Source organism: Carlito syrichta, unplaced genomic scaffold (assembly GCF_000164805.1).
Source record: "Carlito syrichta isolate Samal-C Ts95f unplaced genomic scaffold, Tarsius_syrichta-2.0.1 Scaffold304602, whole genome shotgun sequence".
NCBI classification, from domain to species: domain Eukaryota; kingdom Metazoa; phylum Chordata; class Mammalia; order Primates; family Tarsiidae; genus Carlito; species Carlito syrichta.
The window spans coordinates 474,786-492,681 of NW_007248698.1; the positions used below are offsets into that span (position 1 = coordinate 474,786).

Consider the following 17,896-nt stretch of genomic DNA (forward strand, 5'->3'; position numbering starts at 1 on the left):
ACAGGCACAGGCTGGAGCCAGAGAGAGGGGGGTCTGGAATTCTCATGGTTGGGCTTGGCCAGAGATCTCGATGGAAGAGCAAGAGGCCCAGCCTTCCAGCGCCAGAGAGCTGCTCCCTCAGGGGGCAGAGGGTTGGCTGGGGATACTGCTGATGGCAGGGAGTGGAGGGAAGGCGCTGGGGTGGCTGCCACACCAGCATGCATCCTTTATCTAGAATAGCGCTGAGAAGACTGGGATGACTGCGAGAACTTAATGCTGCCGCCCCGGCTGCTGACCGAGCTGAAGCCTCCGCCACTGACTCCATAGCGGCCCCCGGAGCCGGAACCAAAGCCACTGCCACTGCTAAAACCACTGCTGCCGCTGAACCCGCTGCCACCGCCGATGCCACCACCACCTCCCCGAGCAAAGCCGCTGCCGGCAGCGCTGCCCATGCCAAAGCCACCACCGAAGCCACCACCAGAGCCACTGCCGAGGCCACCGCCAAAGCCACCACCAAGGCCACCGCTATAACCCCCCGCGGAGGCTGAAGTCATGCTGCTGCTGCTGACCACGGCTGTAGGGGAGAGGACAGGACAGTAGTCAGCACTCGGCACCCACATCACTGTGTTGTAACTTCTTAATAATCCACTGGGCCCAAGGTGACTGGGAGCTGATCAAGGCAGCTTTGCACCTGATGGTCACCACAAGTCACTCCAGGGTCATAAGCTATTCACACTCATGCTGTTACATCATTGTGAATTTTTCCAGTGGTTCCTCCTATGGACGGTCAGCTCTTTTTTTGTTGTTTTTTTTTTTTTGAGTTGGAGTCTCACTCTGTCGCCCAGACTGGAGTGCAGTGGCTGCTCTCGGCCACCGCAGCCTCGCCTGCTGGGCTCCGGCGATCCTTCCGCCTCAGCCTTCCAAGGAGCCAGAATTACAGGCATGCGCTACCATGCCCGGCTGATTTTTTTGATTTATTGTAGAGATGAGCTCTCGCTGCCCAGGCGGGTCTCGAACCTGTGGGCTCAGGCAATCCACTCACCTCAGCCTCCCAAAGGCACGGGATTACAGGCTGAGCCACCGAGCCCGGCTGATGGTCAGCTTTTGATGACCCCTGGAGGTCATCCAGCTCAATCTCTCCTCTCATTAACAGGCCCCTATCAGATAGTCCCCACGGGCCATCTAGACCTATGAAAAGTGCCCTGGACCCAGAACAATCGCAAAAGCCAATCCGCTGCTCCCTCCACTCCCAGGAAGCCCCTCCCCACTCCCATAGGGATTTTTTTAATCAGTCGCTTCCCTGTCTTAGTGCAGATATTTCAGAATTAACTCTCATCATCGCCACTATCTTGGGTACTTACAGATGCTAACAGCACTCGGGCACTCTCCAGACATCCTGTTTGAGAAAGCAAGAGAAAGATGGTCCCCGTCACAAAGCAATTCTCCAAGTCTATGAGCCAAGACAGGGAAGAGCAACCGGAACAGAACCCTGGGGCTTGGCCGGTCAGGGAGCTTTCTCCACCCTGCCAGGGGCCGTGACGAGAAGGCCCTGTGAGCACTGGCTGCACACATGCTTGGGTGACCTTGAAGGGTATGGGCTGGGAGAGACAGGTGCTTCTCGGCAAGGCCTCTGAAGATGGGGCCTCTCTCTCCACAGCTGGCCTCCATCCCCATTCACTCGGTCACTTTTTGGGCCCTCGACATGGGACTCCAGTCAGGGGGCATGGGGAAGTGGGACTGGAGGCCCACCTGTATTCCTCGCCCTCCAGCAGCTTGCGGTAGGTGGCGATCTCCACGTCCAGGGCCAGTTTGACATTCATCAGCTCCTGGTAGTCACGCAGCAGCCGGGCCAGGTCATCCTTGGCATGCTGCAGGGCGGTCTGCAGCTCTTGGAGCTTGGTGTTGGCGTCCTTGAGGGCCAACTCCCCACGCTGCTCGGCTTCCACAATGGCTGTCTGCAGGTTGGCATTCTGGTGGCAGAGATAGAAGGGGTGAGCCCAGGAAGAGGGTCCCAGGCCCTCTGTGTATTACAACAGATTACCCTGTCTTTTTTTTTTTAAAGAGATGGGGTCTTGCTTTGTTACCTAGGCTGGTCTCGAACTCCTAGTTTCAAGCGATCCTCCCGCCTCGGCCTCCCGAAGTCCTGGGACTACAGGCATGAACCGCCACACCCGGCCAGGATTACCCCATCTCGAAGTCAGGGAGCACCCACCTCCCCCTGCACCCCCATCTTGTCTCCATCCATGGAGATATGGCCATGTGAATTAACATCGAGGCAGACTTGCTTTTTTGGACTCCCTGGAGGCTGATGTTGCCTGAGATGCCAGTCCATTCCCAGATAGGAGTCCTGGGATCCCAGCCCCCACCCCTCACTGGCCAGCCAGGGCACCGCACCCATGGCCACCCCACCTGCTTCTTGACGTTCTCAATCTCCGCCCGCAGCCTCTGGATCATCCTGTTGAGCTCGACGATCTCGCTCTTGGTGCTTCTCAGGTCATCCCCATGCCTGCCAGCCGTGGTCTGCAGCTCCCCCAACTAGAGAACAGAAGGGAAGACGTGGCTTTGCCCGATTGTTTCTATACCCCCAGCCCCACCCTCCAGATCTCAGAAGCTCAGTCAGCACTTTCCAAAAAGACCTTGGGCAGAGGCACCTCCAGGGAGGCAGGGAGGAGAACATCTGGGTGGCTATGGTAGAAGATTGTTCCCTCCCGCTGTCCCTGAGCAAGCTAGAGTCGGTCCCATGGCAGACACCCCTCTCACACCTGCAAAGGTGAGACTTTCTGCAACTGAATGACCCTTCAAAGAGGGAGATCTCCAGAGGGTTCACACAGTGACCACTGGGAACTCAGCGCCCAGCCATCCCACCAGTCACAGCCCCTCTGAGACCTCCAGTGGCCCCCTCAGGGGTGCCCAGCACCCACCTTGGTCTGGTACAGCGCCTCAGCCTCAGCCTTGCTTCTCTGGGCAATGTCCTCGTACTGGGCACGGACCTCAGTGATGATGCTGTCCAGGTCCAGGGAGCGGTTATTGTCCATGGACAGCACCACAGATGTGTCGCTGACGTGACTCTGCATCTGGGACAACTCCTGCCAGCACAGGGAGAGCCTGTTCACTTTCAAGGTCTCTGCAACAAGCTCACCAGGGCCTAGAGACACACTCCTGGCCAGCAGCCTCATTCACTGACTCCTAGCCCCAAACGTGCACCCGCCCCACCCACCCCCGGCCTCAGAGAACCCCACATCGGCAGCCCATCCCACGGGATGCCTTCCAAGGGGCCTCATCCTCCCCTAGATGCCAAAATGCGCCAGCCTCAAATCTGGAAACAGCCCGCCCTTCCCCCACCAAGAGGCAGCATCCTCACCGCATCATAGAGGGTCCTCAGGAAGTTGATCTCGTCCACCAGGGCGTCCACCTTGGCCTGAAGCTCGAGCTTGTTCATGTAGGCGGTGTCCACGTCCTGAGGGGACAGGAGCAGAAAGGTCTTATTCCCCCAGGGAGGAAACAGCAACCTGCAACTGCAGCAAGAGAGCCGGGAACCAGTGCCAGGATGGTCCTCACCCGGGACCAGTCTCCTCAAGAAAGGGAGACACACACCTCCGCCAGGTGGTCTACGTTCAGTCAACTCAAAAACTAAAGGTCGATGAGCCTCTTTGAGGGGATCTTCCAGACTAAGATGCACCTGGCTTCTGTTTATTGCTCTGACGGCCTGAGCTTGGCAGCTCTGAGGGGAGTGAGGAGAACCTCCCCAGCCAGAAACCCAAAGCTCCCATCCCCAGAAACCTCATGCACTGCCCTTACCTTCTTCAGGGTCACAAACTCGTTCTCAGCCACCGTGCGTTTATTGATTTCATCCTCATATCTGTGAGAGTGAAGAAGGAGATCGCTGATGGGTTTTGAGGTGGTCCTAAACACTGCTGTTTCCCAAAATCTGAACGTTCATCTCTCCCCTCCTTCTGCCCCATCCTACCCCTCTACAATGAATATGTTCTCTTTGCTATCTTCCTGTCAGTTAAGGGGACCAGCCGTCCCAGTTTACCCAAACTATCCTGGTTTTAGCACTAAAAATTCTGCATCCCAGGAAATCCTTCTGACTCAGGCAAACCTCCAGGATTATTGGTCACCACAGCATGAGATGCCCAGAATTCAGATCCTAGAGCCAAGGTCATCCCCAGCCTGGCTCAAGAGGAGGTGTGTCCCCACCTCTAAACCCATACCTCTGGCCACGAATTTATTTGTAAAGCCCTGTGCTTGGAGCAGGAAGGTGGGAGGAGCCAAAGGGACTGAGCTGTAAGGGAAACCAGCCAGGAGACCCCCCACTGCCCAGCATTTAGGAGGCATGCAGAAGGGCCGGACCTCAGAAACAGAATGGCCCCGGCATTTTCCCACCCCTACCCCGTCACTCACTTCTTCTTGAAGTCCTCCACCAGGTCCTGCATGTTCCTCAGTTCCGAGTCCAGACGGCCTCTCTCCCCAAGAATACCATCCAGGTAACTCCTCAAGTAGTTGATGTGGTTCTCGAAAAGAGGCTCGAGGTTGTTGGTGCCTGTGATGGAATTGGTGCCCTGCTGCTGGAGCAGGCTCCACTTGGTCTCCAGGACTTTGTTCTGCTGCTCCAGAAACCGTACCTGCAATGAATTGGGGAAGTAATGTGAGACCCCACCGTCAGGGGCCTTAGCTCAGGTAGGACCAGGCGTCTGCATCTCCGAGTCCTCCAGCACAAAGGCTTAGAACAGAGGCAAAGATAGGCCCCTACTGTAGCTGGAAAAATATGGTCAGATGGTTGAATATTCAAGACACTAGGGACGCTGCAATAAAGAGAAAGAGATGGGAAGGGGAGAGTGGACGTAGCCCCTGCCTGAGCACAAGAGAATTGTAAAGATGACCCCTTGGAGCTCCTGGGGACTCCATGATTCTACCCCAACCTTCAAAACTACAGTACACTCTGCAGAAACACAAACAGACCTCCCAGTATCATGTCTACCTGAGACCTTGTTGATGCACCAGCCCTTCCAAGGCTGTGACCCACTGGGAAGTGACACTGGCTGATATGCTGTAGGTTAGCTTGACTACACCACTATGGAACCTGGAAAGGGCAGCCCCATGTGAGTTGTCCTGCCTGGAGAAGCTCATCCTAGATTGAGCAGGGTGCAAAGGAAGTCACCCACTCCTCAACACACCCTCGGGCTAAGGTTCCACTGACTTCCTGAATCCCTCCTCCAGAGCAACTGCGGCACAGTGACAGTAGGGAAAAGGCCTCCTGGAAAGCCTCAGGGGACAGCATGTGTCAAAAAGCCCCAGGTCTAGATATAGACCCTGCCCTGTCTGGAAGGGAAGCCCTGCCTTGGGCTGCCTACTCTGCCAGACTGGACCTAAATACAGCAACAGGTATGAGACTTGAGCAGAGGTTCAGACAAGCAGGACTTATGGTGTTCGGGTCCCAGTAGTCTTTGCACACCTTCCCTCACTGGCCACAGGGGCAAACTCCTCAACTCTGAATACCTTCCCAGACCCTAGAGTTCCGCCGAATTCTGGCCCATCCAGTACACATTTAAACATGGTCCGAAGGTCAAGTTCAAAGTCCACAGCCTACTGCTTTATCACCTTGTCAATGAAGGAAGCGAACTTGTTGTTGAGGGTCTTGATCTGCTCTCGCTCCTGGGTCTTTACTTGCCCAATCTGGGGGTCGATCTCCACATTGAGGGGCTGCAGGAGGCTCTGGTTGACAGTCACTTCCTGGATTCCGCCAGGGAAGCCACCAGGGCCAAAGCCACCAGGCCCACCAAAGCCTCCAGGCCCACCAAAGCCACTAGGACCACCAAAGCCACCCGCTCCACCAAAGCCACCAGCCCCTCCAAAGCCACCAGCTCCACCAAAGCCACCAGCCCCTCCAAAGCCACCAGCTCCACCAAAGCCACCAGCCCCTCCAAAGCCGCCAGCTCCACCAAAGCCACCAGCCCCTCCAAAGCCACCACCCATACCACTGCCGCCCCCAAAGCCACCTCCATAGCTGCCCCCAAAGCCACAGCTGCTCCGCCCTCCAAAGCCGCCAGCCCGGGAGCCACCAGCTGCCACGCTGATGGAGATGCTCTTGCTGCCGCCCAGGTTGTAGAGGCTGCGGCTGCCAAAGCCGCCCGCTCCACCACGGAAACCACAGGCCCCTCCGCTAGCTCCCCCGGAGCGGGCTACACTGCTCATCCTGCTGCTGCCCGAGACCACAGCAGAGCGACCCGAGAATCCCTGGCTCCCTCCGCCGGACATCTTGCTGACTTGTCTGCTCATGGTGAGGAGCTTGGCGAAGGCGAGAGTGGGAGCGTCAAGCAGGGACCCGGAGTGTTAGAGGCAGAAGAAGGGAACTGAGGGCCCGTGCGGAATAAATCCCTTTATATACATTCGAGGAGCTTGCTGGGCTCCAGCGAAGGAGAGATAATTAATCCCAGATATTCATGGGTGGAGTTTGCCTCCGAGGCAATAAGTTTGTTCCAGTCTACCAAACACACCTTGAAAATAATCCGAAAAGGTGAAAGTGCTAAAGGTAGCAGGCTTGCCCAGCCAGGTGTGGTACCTGACATTGCCCCGTGCCTGGGCGTGGCCACCTCCCAGCCTCGTCCGGCAGGTGACCTGGGTCAGGTCCCCAGCAGCTGTCCCTCTGCCTGCCAGCTGCCCCAGATCCTGTGGAGCTGTGCTCAGCTCTGGAAAGGATGGGGTGGAAAGTGAAGAAGGAGAGTTCTGGTTCTCTGAGTGGCGGAGATGGTGAAGCCCACCCACAACTCTGGGCAAGTGTCTTAATAGAAGGGGGAGACAACCACTGCATAGTCAGAATGTGGTTTGGCTCTTTTCTCTTTTTTACAGAGACGGGATCTTGCTATGCTGCCCAGGTCAGTCTCAAACTCCTGGCCTCAAGTGATCTTCTTGCCTCAGCCTCCCAGAGTTTGGGATTACAGGCATGAGCCACCACACCCAGACAACACACGGTTATTGAGTACCCACCATGTGCTGGGCTCTGTGTTGGGTTTAGGAACAAAGTACTGACTTCTCCCGCTCCCTGCCTGGAAACAAAGCCCAGAACTATTGCAAGTCTGCCTCTTGGGCTCTCCCTCTATCCCAAGCTTTAGTTCAGGAGGTGATGGCTTTTGAGCTTACAGCCACCTTCTGAGAAAAAAGTGAAATTAACATCTATGCACACGGATCAGGCACTGGCAAAATCCAGCATGCCAAGGTACTTGCTGGTTTTGAACACTTCCCGGAGAAGCTATACACTTTCACTCATCTTGAGGCTTCCCTGTGGCTTCCTTTCTTGCTCCCCATGTTTTGGCATTTCTCCGGTTGCAGCCCAAGCCCCAGGGAATAGGAAACTCGAGCATCAATTCAACAGCAAATTCAGCAGATATTTACACATTGCCCAATGTGCACCAGGCCCTGTGCAAGGTCCTGGAGACCTCATTATGGACAAGACACCCGGGCCCCTGTGGGATTGTTTCCTGGTTGAGGAATGTGCTCCTGAGGGCCCCCTACCCCAGTCCCGAGAGATCAGATCAATCTGAGCCGGCTGCATGACTGAACATGTCCAACTCCAGAAGCCTGAGATCCTGCCAGCCCAGTGTTGCTCAGAGGCTTAGGACTGGATTCGGTCTGTCCAGGAGGACAGAGGCCCCTAATCCCTGGGCTGAGTACCAGTATAGGTCCAAAGGCCACAGAGCAGGAGGTGAGCAGACCAGCAGGTGAGCGGTGGACAAGCCAAGCTCTGCCTTCTGTCACATCAGCAGCGGCATTAGGTTCTCAAATGAGCACAAACCCTATTGCAAACTGCACATATGCGGGAGCGAGGTTTCGTGCCCCTTATGAGAATGTAATGCCTGATGATTCCCCATCCCACGCCCTCCCTCCTTTCCAAACCCTCCATCCTCCCATCTTCTCCTCCCCCCGCCCCACCAACAGTGTAAAAGTTATCTTCCACGAAAGCGGTCCCTGATGCCCAAAAGGTTGGGTACCGCTGCAGGAGGAAACCGTCATGCCTGTCTCTGGAACCTGCCAAGCTCACTGCTTATCGCTCCAGGACAGGCCTTTTTTCATTCTGTGCTGCATGTGGGGCCCTGCCAAGGGTGTGGCTGGTGTGGCCTTGGGAGGATCCTCCTCAGAATTGGGAGAAAGGAGGAAAGGACAGGGACTTCACACTCACTGGGTAGGGCTATGCAGGTGGCCCAAGTGCAAAGGAAGTTCTCTCCAGTAGCCTGGCTCTCTCATTTTGCCCTTCTCTCTCCCGCATGTTACCCCTAAGCCATGCAACGCCCCAGTCCCTCCCCAGTATAGAACCATAAGCTTTCCATGAGCTCACAGTCGGGTTAGTGTACTAGGTCCCTGGGACCCAAGCAGGGTGCTTTGCCAATCACAGACGATCATAAAGGTTGGTCCATTGAATGAATGAATGAGACATTCAATCAATTATAATGAATGAATGCAAACCCTTGTAATCCAGGTAAAATTGGTTGAAAGCTGGTTCAACTCCCATTGCATGAGGTAGCCCAAGCTAACTGAGATCATTTATGAGGACTCCGACTTCCCAAATGTGTGGTTCGTATTTAGAAAAATGTGCATGTAAAATGTGTACCACCTCTTCCCCAGTGGAAAAGAAGTGTAGAATCACAGAACCAAGAACCTATCGACCAAGAATGGATCAATCACAGAAGCAAATGGAGGTTGACTGGTCATTTGAGGTCTCATCACCTACCCCCATCTGTTGCTGAGTTCCCATGTCTGGCATCTCTGCCTTCCATCCCTGACCTCCCACAGGGGCTGCTCATGGAAGGTGAAGTCAGCCAGGCCTGGAAGGTGGCCACGCAGACCCCTCTCCTCTGCTCCCTCAGAGAAAATGAACCTGACCCAGGGCTGGACCAGGTCCTCCGCTTGGCTAACCGTGACCAAGGCTATTTCATTTCCCTGCATTTCAGCATCATTAACTGTTAAAGACAATCTCCCCTGTCTCTCTGACTCTCACAGGCACATAGCTAGACAGACGGAATCGCTGTCAATGTTTCAAGAAACATGTCAAAAAATTGGGCCATGTTTTTCCTTTTAATATTGGAGAGCGCAGGGTGGGGGGTCTGCCTTTATGCCAGACAGAAACAAGGTTGCTGCAGGGCCAAGTGTGAGACCTGATGCTCTGGTCAGTGGGTCCTCTAGGAATTCTTCAACCAGTAGGGAATCAGGGTACTTTGGTGTCCCCCATTGGGGGAGGGGGTCGCAGCACCACTCATTCTGAACCATGCTTGTCATTCCTTTGGAGGTAATCGATTAACTTGGAGAAGAATCTTTGAGAAACCGAGTCACGACCGCTGTTGTCATCAGCTAGTCCCAGGTCTGGGCCCTCCTCAGCAACTGGTGGAAGGAGAGAGAAGAAGGGCATGATCTATATTTATTCTGGAGGAGTGGCGGGGTTCGGGATAGCAGAGAAGACGTGGTTGGTCCTGGAGGGTACAAGGAGCAAAATAAAGGCCGGGAACCCGCGAGCAAGACTGGGACATCCATGCTAATCAGCATCATGCGTGAAGGAAACCAGGGAAGGGGAGGAGGCGAGCAGAGAGTTGAAGTTCTGATTGGTTGGGCCCAGGCCCCTGGACTTGGAGCACCTGATAAACATTTTGAGAAAACAGAGTTTGGCGTACACTCACCCTCAATGCCTGGATTATCTGCGGTTTATTAACTAAGGATCCCGAGTGCTTTCTGCCTGGAGATCAGAGTGAGTCACCAGCTCGCCAGGTGTAAAATTGGAGACTGGCAGGTGCTGCTGCAGGAGGCTCTCCCGCCCACTCCTCCTCCTGGAGGCAGACATCCGCCCGGCCTCACCTTCTTCTCAAGTTCCCCATGGAGGGTGATTCGTCAAGTCTCCGGACTTGCCCAGGCCAGCAAGGCACCACCCTGACCCAAGGAAGTTCTCTGTGGATCCAGCCCGAATGCCCTCTGCTCCATCAGGAGGGAGTGTGGCTCCGCTTCAAGCGATCAGTGAAGCTGCGGTGGGCAGGGGCCTCGCTCGCCTGTCCGTCATCGGATGGCACCCCCATCTCTTTGGGCCCCAAGGCATGTTTTAATGCCAATAAATAAATAAATAAATGTGTCGACCCTCGCACATGTCAGAACTTATACTTTCGGTATTCTTTGAAAACATACGCTTTTACTATGAATTCAGCAAGACTCTTAAATAAAATCACAACTCACAATCACATGCATTTGGAAACAGTAACACATGGATGTAAAAAGGCATGCTATTCGTTCAGCCTACAGACACCCGTGCCCAAATGGGTTCTCAGAACCGCCCAGTCTCTTACACATCAGCAATGCCCGGGTGGGGGCTTCTCAGCCTCAGGTCTCAAACTCCTGCTGACTGGTCCCTTCTACTGCCGGACAGAGGGCTGCTGACCCCACTGAGATTCCCCGCTGAGTGCTGTCGACCCCTGTCTTCCTTGCCTTTCCATCCATCAGCCTCTGGCCCTGGCAGACCTTCAGTAGCTAGGACTGAACTGAGATGAACTTGCTCTTGTAATACACATAAACTTCCCTAGCTCATATATGACAGTCCTTTCAATGTTAGAAAATACTCTGAATACTAGATTCATAACACTTAATATCACAGTGATGGGTGAAGTGGCTCATGCTTGTCATCCCAGCACTTTGGGAGGTCAAGGTGGGAGGATTGCTTGAACCCAGGAGTTTGAGACCAGCCTGGGCAACATTGCAAGACCTTGTCTCTAAAACAATTAAAATTAAAATAAACTCATAGCACCTAGCCTGTGATATAATAGATATAATACTCAAAGAGTGTTTTAATGTACACCAAAACTCGTAGGAAGTCCCTACTGCCTGTGATGGGGACACTGTGCTTCTTTCAATGCAGATTAAGATTCCTTTTTTATTTTATTTTTTTATTTTTTGAGTTGGAGTCTCACTTCATTGCCCCGACTGGAGTGCAGTGGCGCACTCCTGGCACCGCAGCCTCAACCTGCTGGGCTCCAGTGATCCTTCCGCCTCAGCCTTCCAAGTAGCTGGAACTACAGGTGTGCACTACCACGCCTGGCTTATTTTTGAATTATAGTAGAGATGACGTCTCACTACGTGGCCCGGGCGGGTCTCGAAACCACAGGCTCAGGGAATCCACTCACCTCGGCCTCCCAAAATCTGGAATTACAGGCTGAGCCACCAAGCCTGGCCTTTTATTTTTTGAGTTGTAGTCTCACTCTGTCGCCCAGGCTGGAGTACAGAGGCATACTCACAGCCACCCCAGCATCAACCTGCTGGGCTCCAGTGATCCTTCCACCTCGGCCTTCCAAGTAGCTGGAACTACAGGCATGTACTACCATGCCCGGCTCATTTTTTTAACTTTTTTTAATTGTAGAGATGAAGTCTTACCAAGTTGCCCAGGCCAGTCTCAAACCCGTGAGCTCAGACAATCCACTCGCCTCGGCCTACCAAAGTGCTGAGATTACAGGCTGAGCCACCAAGCCCAGCCGGAGGTCAAGATTCTATCCTGTTCTTTAACTGTTGGCTCATACCAATTCTGACTGGGCAATAGATAGAGGATGAGACATGAGCTTTGAAATCAGGCAGTCCTGGGTTTGAATCCTGACTCTGCTTTTTACTTACTGTGCAACTGCAGGCAAGTTCCTAAACTTCTCAAGCCTAAATTTTTTCATCTGCAAAATGGAACTAATAGCAGATAAATCTTCCACAGCTCTTGTGAGAATTAAATTAGATAACATAGGGTAAACATGAAGGATGCTGCCTAGACACAGCATGTTGTTTCGTGTTTGTCATTTTGTGTCACTTAGGAATGTGCTTCTCTACTAAATGAGAATGGGGCCTCTTCTATTGCTCTGGCGAGGCTGAAGACTAATGCAATGAGTTAATTCTTCCGATGAAAAACCAAGCACCCTATTTTCTTCCTATTTTGTACTCAGTGTCCTTTGTCTTTCGCCTCTCTCCGTCCATGCCATGAACACTTACTGAGACCTTACTGCTTACCAAATACTGTTTAGGCACCGGGAATACGGTAGTGGACTAAACAGATGGAACCATGCTAGTGTGGCACTCACTTATCAGTAGGGAACAGATGATAAAAAAGAAACCCACTGCGACGCAAGACGGCAGCCACCATGGGCTCAGTAGTAAAAGTCCCACGCAATTTCTGAGTATCGGAAGACCTCAGAGAAGGCCAGAAAGGAGTAGGCGATGGCACAGTTAGCGGGGGTCTGTAAGACATGACCCTTACAAGACGGACAGGAATTGGCCCTCCAAGAACAATTTACGAAAACCGAATATACAGCCTTAAAACAGAATGTGGACCTACATACCCAGAAGCACCTACCCCTTTGCAAAATTTGTAACAGAAATTAACATGAATGGAGTTAATAGGTCTAATGGAGTGGTGGACCCCAGAGCCACTTCAGTGCTAGCAAAGTGGCAGAACTCGTATAGCATCAAGGTTGTCCTGCAGGAGCTGTGATGCCTCATGATGTCCCAGGACAACATGAAGCTCCCCCAGCTGCCCGAGAGGCAGTGTCACAGCAACTTGTCATAGCGAACCGCGGGCCCCACCTCCCCGTTCTATTGACGCAGTCTTCATTTTCCACAGTAGTGACTTTTCTAGATACGTCTTGTAGACCTCAAAGCACTAGAAAGGAAGCTCCCATTCAAAGACAATTTATCTTAAAACACTGTAAATGATACTAATATTTTGTCCATTTGAAATATATAAGTGCTATAACAATCACCCTGTCCAGTGTAACCCCTGTCTCTGTAGTTGAACTTCTGGGATCAAGAGAGTTTATTTAAATTGATTCCCATTCCCACTGGTGGGGCACATCTAACTCAACTGTGACACGACACATCACACAATCACCTTGCTACTGATTACACGGCCTGGGGTCTCTGCCACTCTGCTACCTCCTGCCCTCCCACAGTGGACCCAAGTTCGGGGGCTTATTAGGGCAGATGTGGAAGGTTTCAGTTCGTAGACTGTGGGACTACTGCTGGATGTGGGGTGCTTTGCCTGCGCCCCTGGTTTCCTTCTCTAAGTCTTAAATGATGACCCTTCCAAGCCATCATCCTGGACCCACGCTCCCCCCAATCCCTGCCCTTGGCTGAAGTATAGATTGTAACCCCACCACTCCCCTAAGATTGTCCTTCAGTGAGGAATTCAGGGCTTCCCACATCTCTCTCCCACCTTTCTAGGGGTGCTGCTCTCTCCCCCTACTTCTCCGCAAGTCTCTTTCTGCACCATCACCACCCAACACTTACCATGAGACTTCCTGGTTGTGGCCAGAAGCCATCAGGTAAGACTGGAAAGACTGACCTACTTTGTTTAGTTCTGAAACTGCATCTGTGCACTCTCCACCTACCGTCCACTGTCATCAGTTGATGTGTTTATCTTTTTTCCTTTTTTTGAGTTGGAGTCTCACTCTGTGGCCCAGGTTGGAGTGCAGTGGTACACTCATGGCCACCCCTGCATCGACCTGCTGGGCTCCAGCAATCCTTCCACCTCAGCCTTCCAAGTAGCCGGAACTACAGCTGTGCACTACCACATCCGGCTAACTTTTTATTTATTGTAGAAACGAGGTCTTACCAAGTTGCCCGGGCAGGTCTTGAACCTGTGGGCTCAGGCAATCCTCTTGCCTTGACTTTCCAAAGTGCTGGATTATGGACTGAGCCACCAAGCCCTGCCAGCTGATGCATTTTTCAGCTCAGGTTTTGACAAGGGAAAAGAACAGTGCCTGGGGTTCCTCAGACCCACCAGCTTCCAGAGTCGTTGGTGGATAGACTCAGAGAGAGCACGCATAAAGACACTTGGAAGCACACACCATCCTTCTGAATTGTTTTCTTTTCCTGTAATTGCTTTTGTTTGTTTGTTTGTTTGTTTGTTTGCTTGCTTGCTTGAGTCAGAGTCTCATTCTATCACCCAGGCTGGAGTGCAGTGGCACGCTCACAGCCACCACAGCCTCAACCTGCTGGGCTCAGGCGATTCTTCCACCTCAGCCTTCCAAGTAACTGAAACTACAGGTGTCCACCACCACACCGGGCTAACTTTCTTATTTATTGTAGAGACAAGGTCTTGCCAAGTTGTCCAGGCTGGTCTCAAATCCCCGAGCTCAGGAAGTTCTCTCACCTCAACCATCCAAAGTGCTGGGAGTACAAGTGTGAGCCATCTCATCCAGCTCCTTTGCTTTTAAAAATGGCAGAAGTTTTCAACAGGGCTCCCGCCCAATCAGTCTTACCACCCACTGGGGTCTAGCTTGGACTCTGACAACTGGAACAGGAGAACCTTGACTGCAGTGCTCACCGGAGTCTTGGTGCTGCCACTTCTCGCGAGCCTCAGCAAGGAGGAGAATGGACACGTGTGCACAGCAGGCTGAGACTGGCGGACTCGACTTCGCACAGCCTGTGTCCCCACTTTCTGTTCAGGACCACTCAATGCTGATGTGTGGATGCACACCAAAATAAAACAATCCATTGTGCAAGGAAAAAAAGAAAAGAAACCATGAAACACACACAGTGAAAGAGGCTATGAGAGAAATGCAGCAAAAGGGAGACAGGCATGATAGGGGCTGCTGTTTCATAGGAAGGGTCTAAGTGCCTGAGCAGACACCTGAATACGGTGAAGGAACAGTCGTGCACCCAGTCAGCTGGGCAGAGGGTATCCCAGGCAAAGGAAACCACAGGTGCAAAGGCCCTAAGTCAGGAGAGTGGGGAATAATTGAGAATCAGCAAGGACCAGTGTGTTCAATGCAGTAATTGAGAATCAGCAAGGACCAGTGTGGTCAATGCAGTAATGAGTGAGGTCTGTCATGACTGGGAGACAGGTCGCACAGCCGCTGAATACAGCCAGTTTTTACTCTGGGGAAGGGGGGATGGGGGTAAGCCATGGAAGGCTTTGAGCGAAGGTGAGACATGAGCTGACTTTTAAAAGGATCCATCTGGCTGCTGGTAAATAGACTGTAGGGTCAAAGGGGATGAGGTGAGCCCCACCCACTTTCCTTGCTTCCCGGCTCAAACTAACTAAAAATTTATTATTTTTTTAAAAATTGTTTTAGGAGAGAGGGTCTCACTCTGTTGCCTAGGCTGGATTGCACTGATGCAGTCATAGTTCACTGTAGCCTCCAACTCCTGCTCAGCCTCCTGCTTAGTGGATAGATTAATGGATGATGATGGATGGATGGATGGATGGATGGATGGATGGATGGATGGATGGATGGATGGCTGATTGATGTAGATGGATGGGCAATGGGGGATGGATAGGTAGATGAATGGATAGATGGAGGGCTAGATGGGTGAATGATGGATGATGGATGAATGGTGAATAGATGAATGGGTGATGGATGGATGGGTTGATGGATGAATGGATGGGGAGCTGGTTGGATGGGTCAGTGGCAAACGACAATCAAAACCTTTTCTCCAGAAAACTTCTTCCTGGCTCATCTAATTTCTCATCCATCTTCTTTAATTTCTTCTTCTGAGTTGGGGTCTACCCTGTCACACATACTAGAGTACAGTGGCATGATCACAGCTCATGCAACCTTGACCTCCTGGGCTCAGGTGATCCTTCTATCTCAACTACCCAAGCAGCTGAGCCTACAGGCATGAGCCACCATGTCTGGCTAATTTTTTTATTTTTTGTAGAGACAAAATTTCACGATCTTGCCCAGGCTAGTCTCAAAGTCCTGAGCTCAAGCATTCCTCCCGCCTCACCCCCCAAAGTGCTGGGATTACAGGTGTACACCACCATGCCTAACCCACCTTCTTTAAATGCTTGAGGATCAAATCTGCAACACTCAAAGTAAAAAAAAAAATGCAGATACAGAACAATCTTGGATAGGTAGATGGATAGGTGGATGGTTGACCCTTCAAAGTCAACCAGGAAAACCACAGGCAGCAGTGAGCCTGAGCCCCGGGGCCCACACCTCCAACAAAACTCTTCATGGCTGCAGCTCTCCACTCCCAGTCTTCTCTTTGTGGAATGAAGAGATGACTGTTCAGAATGTTCAATGTGGTAAGAAAACAGGAGCTGGTGCTAACATGGCCTCTTCCCTTCAGTCTATTTCTTTCCCTTGTCCCCGGGTTAGCTCACTAGGACCATATCCTGAGGGCCCTCAAAGGAGACACAGCTTTCTCAATTATATCCCCAGGTAGCAATATCACCCAACTCTGAACATCCACCCAAGACGTGTGTGTAACCATGCCTAATTCTGAGGTCCTCTGGTCTTAGAACCCAAAGCTGGGGCCCCAACAGTGAGCTCAATCAATCAACATCTCATGGTGGGACAACATTAAATAAACCCTTCCTTGCTATATCCTTCTTGTTTCACTAGCAACAAGGGAGGGAGACTTCAGAAGTGTTGGCAAGAATTTTCTGGAATGGAGAAGGGTGGATCCAGAGCAAAGGGTCTTGGGGAAGGGGTGAGATCTATGCAAATGTAGTAATTGCTTAGGACCCAACTGATGCCTGCGCCCAACTGATATGGGGCCACAACCAGGACTGGGGACCAAGGGCTTGGCGAGAGAAGTCAAGACAGGCGAACCAAACAAACCGAGTTAAGGATTTGCCAGCCCACGGCTGGGGCCTTCAGATGTGAGGCGTGATTTCAGCATACTTAGTGGGGAAACATTTAGAAGAAAAGGGGAAGCATGGGGCCTCCAGCAGGGCAGATAATGCCATCTGGGTCTCCCCAGCTCCCCTGAACACAAAGAGCTGGCCAGATCCCCAAGGATCTGAAAGAAGCGTGGTACCGTGAGCTCAGCCGTGCACTCCGCCAGATAATCCCCTTCAACCAGCCAGTTTCAAACATGCATATTAAGGCCAGTATCCACTCCCCTAGAAATAGAAGCCCCATGAGTGTTTTCTTCCCTTTTGTGTAAAATAAGAGTCCTGTAACACACTTATACTGTCATTTGCCTGCAAATACAAACATTTATTCTCAGACGCATAGACGCACACACGTACAATGCTGGGTTGAACCGAGGGACCCTGAGAAACTTGGCAGTGCCGCTCAGGCCCGCTGCTCCCTTGCTTCTCCTGGAGGGTTCTGAGAAACCCCTTCACCTGCCCCCTCACCTCCCGGTGTGGCCATCACAACCTGCAGCCTGCAGGTTGAGAGGCTCCACCTGGAGAGGCTCCACCCCTGCTTCCAACCCTTAACTCCTTCCTCCTCCCCCCTGCAGGAAGAGCCCAGTCAGAATTTTCCTAGGGGAAGGGTGCAGAGACTTCCTGTTCTGACACATGGGGCTCAGTGAGCCCCAGACAATGGGGAGATTAGGGGCAGGCTTGTGAAGGACAGAGCCAGGGGCCAGGCTGCTCCTGGCAAAAGGCCCCTACCCGGAGAGCACAAGCCCAAGATTAACCCTTGCCATTCTGTCCCTGTTTTCCCAGAGGCAGGGCACCCCTGAGCCTACCTTGGATCAGCACGAGGGACTCATGGGCGGGGACGGGCCTCGGACAAAATGTGCGCCCGTCTGTCCACACACGGTAAGGTCCCCACGAGCACAGTGCTGGCGAAAGCGGAGTCTGAATACAAGCCCCAGCCGTCAAGCAGGGAGGCTTCACTGGGTGGCCGATGGAAAGGGTGTATTTTGCATCTGCAGCAGAATGGATTTAGGGCAGACTGCAGATGGGAAGCTGCGCGGTCTTTCTCTGGAAAGGGGGAAATGGTGTCACTCCAGATATCTTGGATTTGGTCCAGGATGGAAATAGGGTGTCCCCCAAAGGCTCTCCCCAGACCGCCACCTCTGGCTGTCTCTTCCCAGCTTCTGCAGTCAGGCAGCTTCCCCTCTGCTGCCCCAGAAGACCTGTGTCACCTCTGCCATTCTCCCACAGACACCACCACAGACATAACCCAGGCACCCCGAGAGGTGGGATGTAGGGAGTGAGGATGCACGAAAC

General features: G+C 52.6%; 1 protein-coding gene across 3 annotated transcripts; it reads right to left on the reverse strand.

Moving 5' to 3' along the window:
- Positions 1-206: 206 nt before the first annotated feature.
- KRT3 (keratin 3) lies at positions 207-6,332 on the reverse strand. Of its 3 annotated transcripts, none has more exons than XM_021713552.1 (10): positions 5,922-6,332; positions 5,581-5,879; positions 4,384-4,604; positions 3,778-3,838; positions 3,341-3,436; positions 2,901-3,065; positions 2,389-2,514; positions 1,729-1,949; positions 1,341-1,375; positions 207-553 (listed from the first exon to the last, which is right to left on the reverse strand). In XM_021713552.1, exons 1-10 carry the CDS (start codon positions 6,256-6,258, stop codon positions 207-209), a joined length of 1,908 nt encoding a protein of 635 aa, XP_021569227.1. In that variant the 5' UTR covers positions 6,259-6,332. The 3 variants fall into 3 exon arrangements, with proteins under 3 accessions (XP_021569227.1, XP_008058580.1, XP_008058579.1); XM_008060389.1 differs by having other exon boundaries at positions 5,581-5,843; positions 5,922-6,258; XM_008060388.1 differs by having other exon boundaries at positions 5,581-6,258.
- Positions 6,333-17,896: the final 11,564 nt, after the last annotated feature.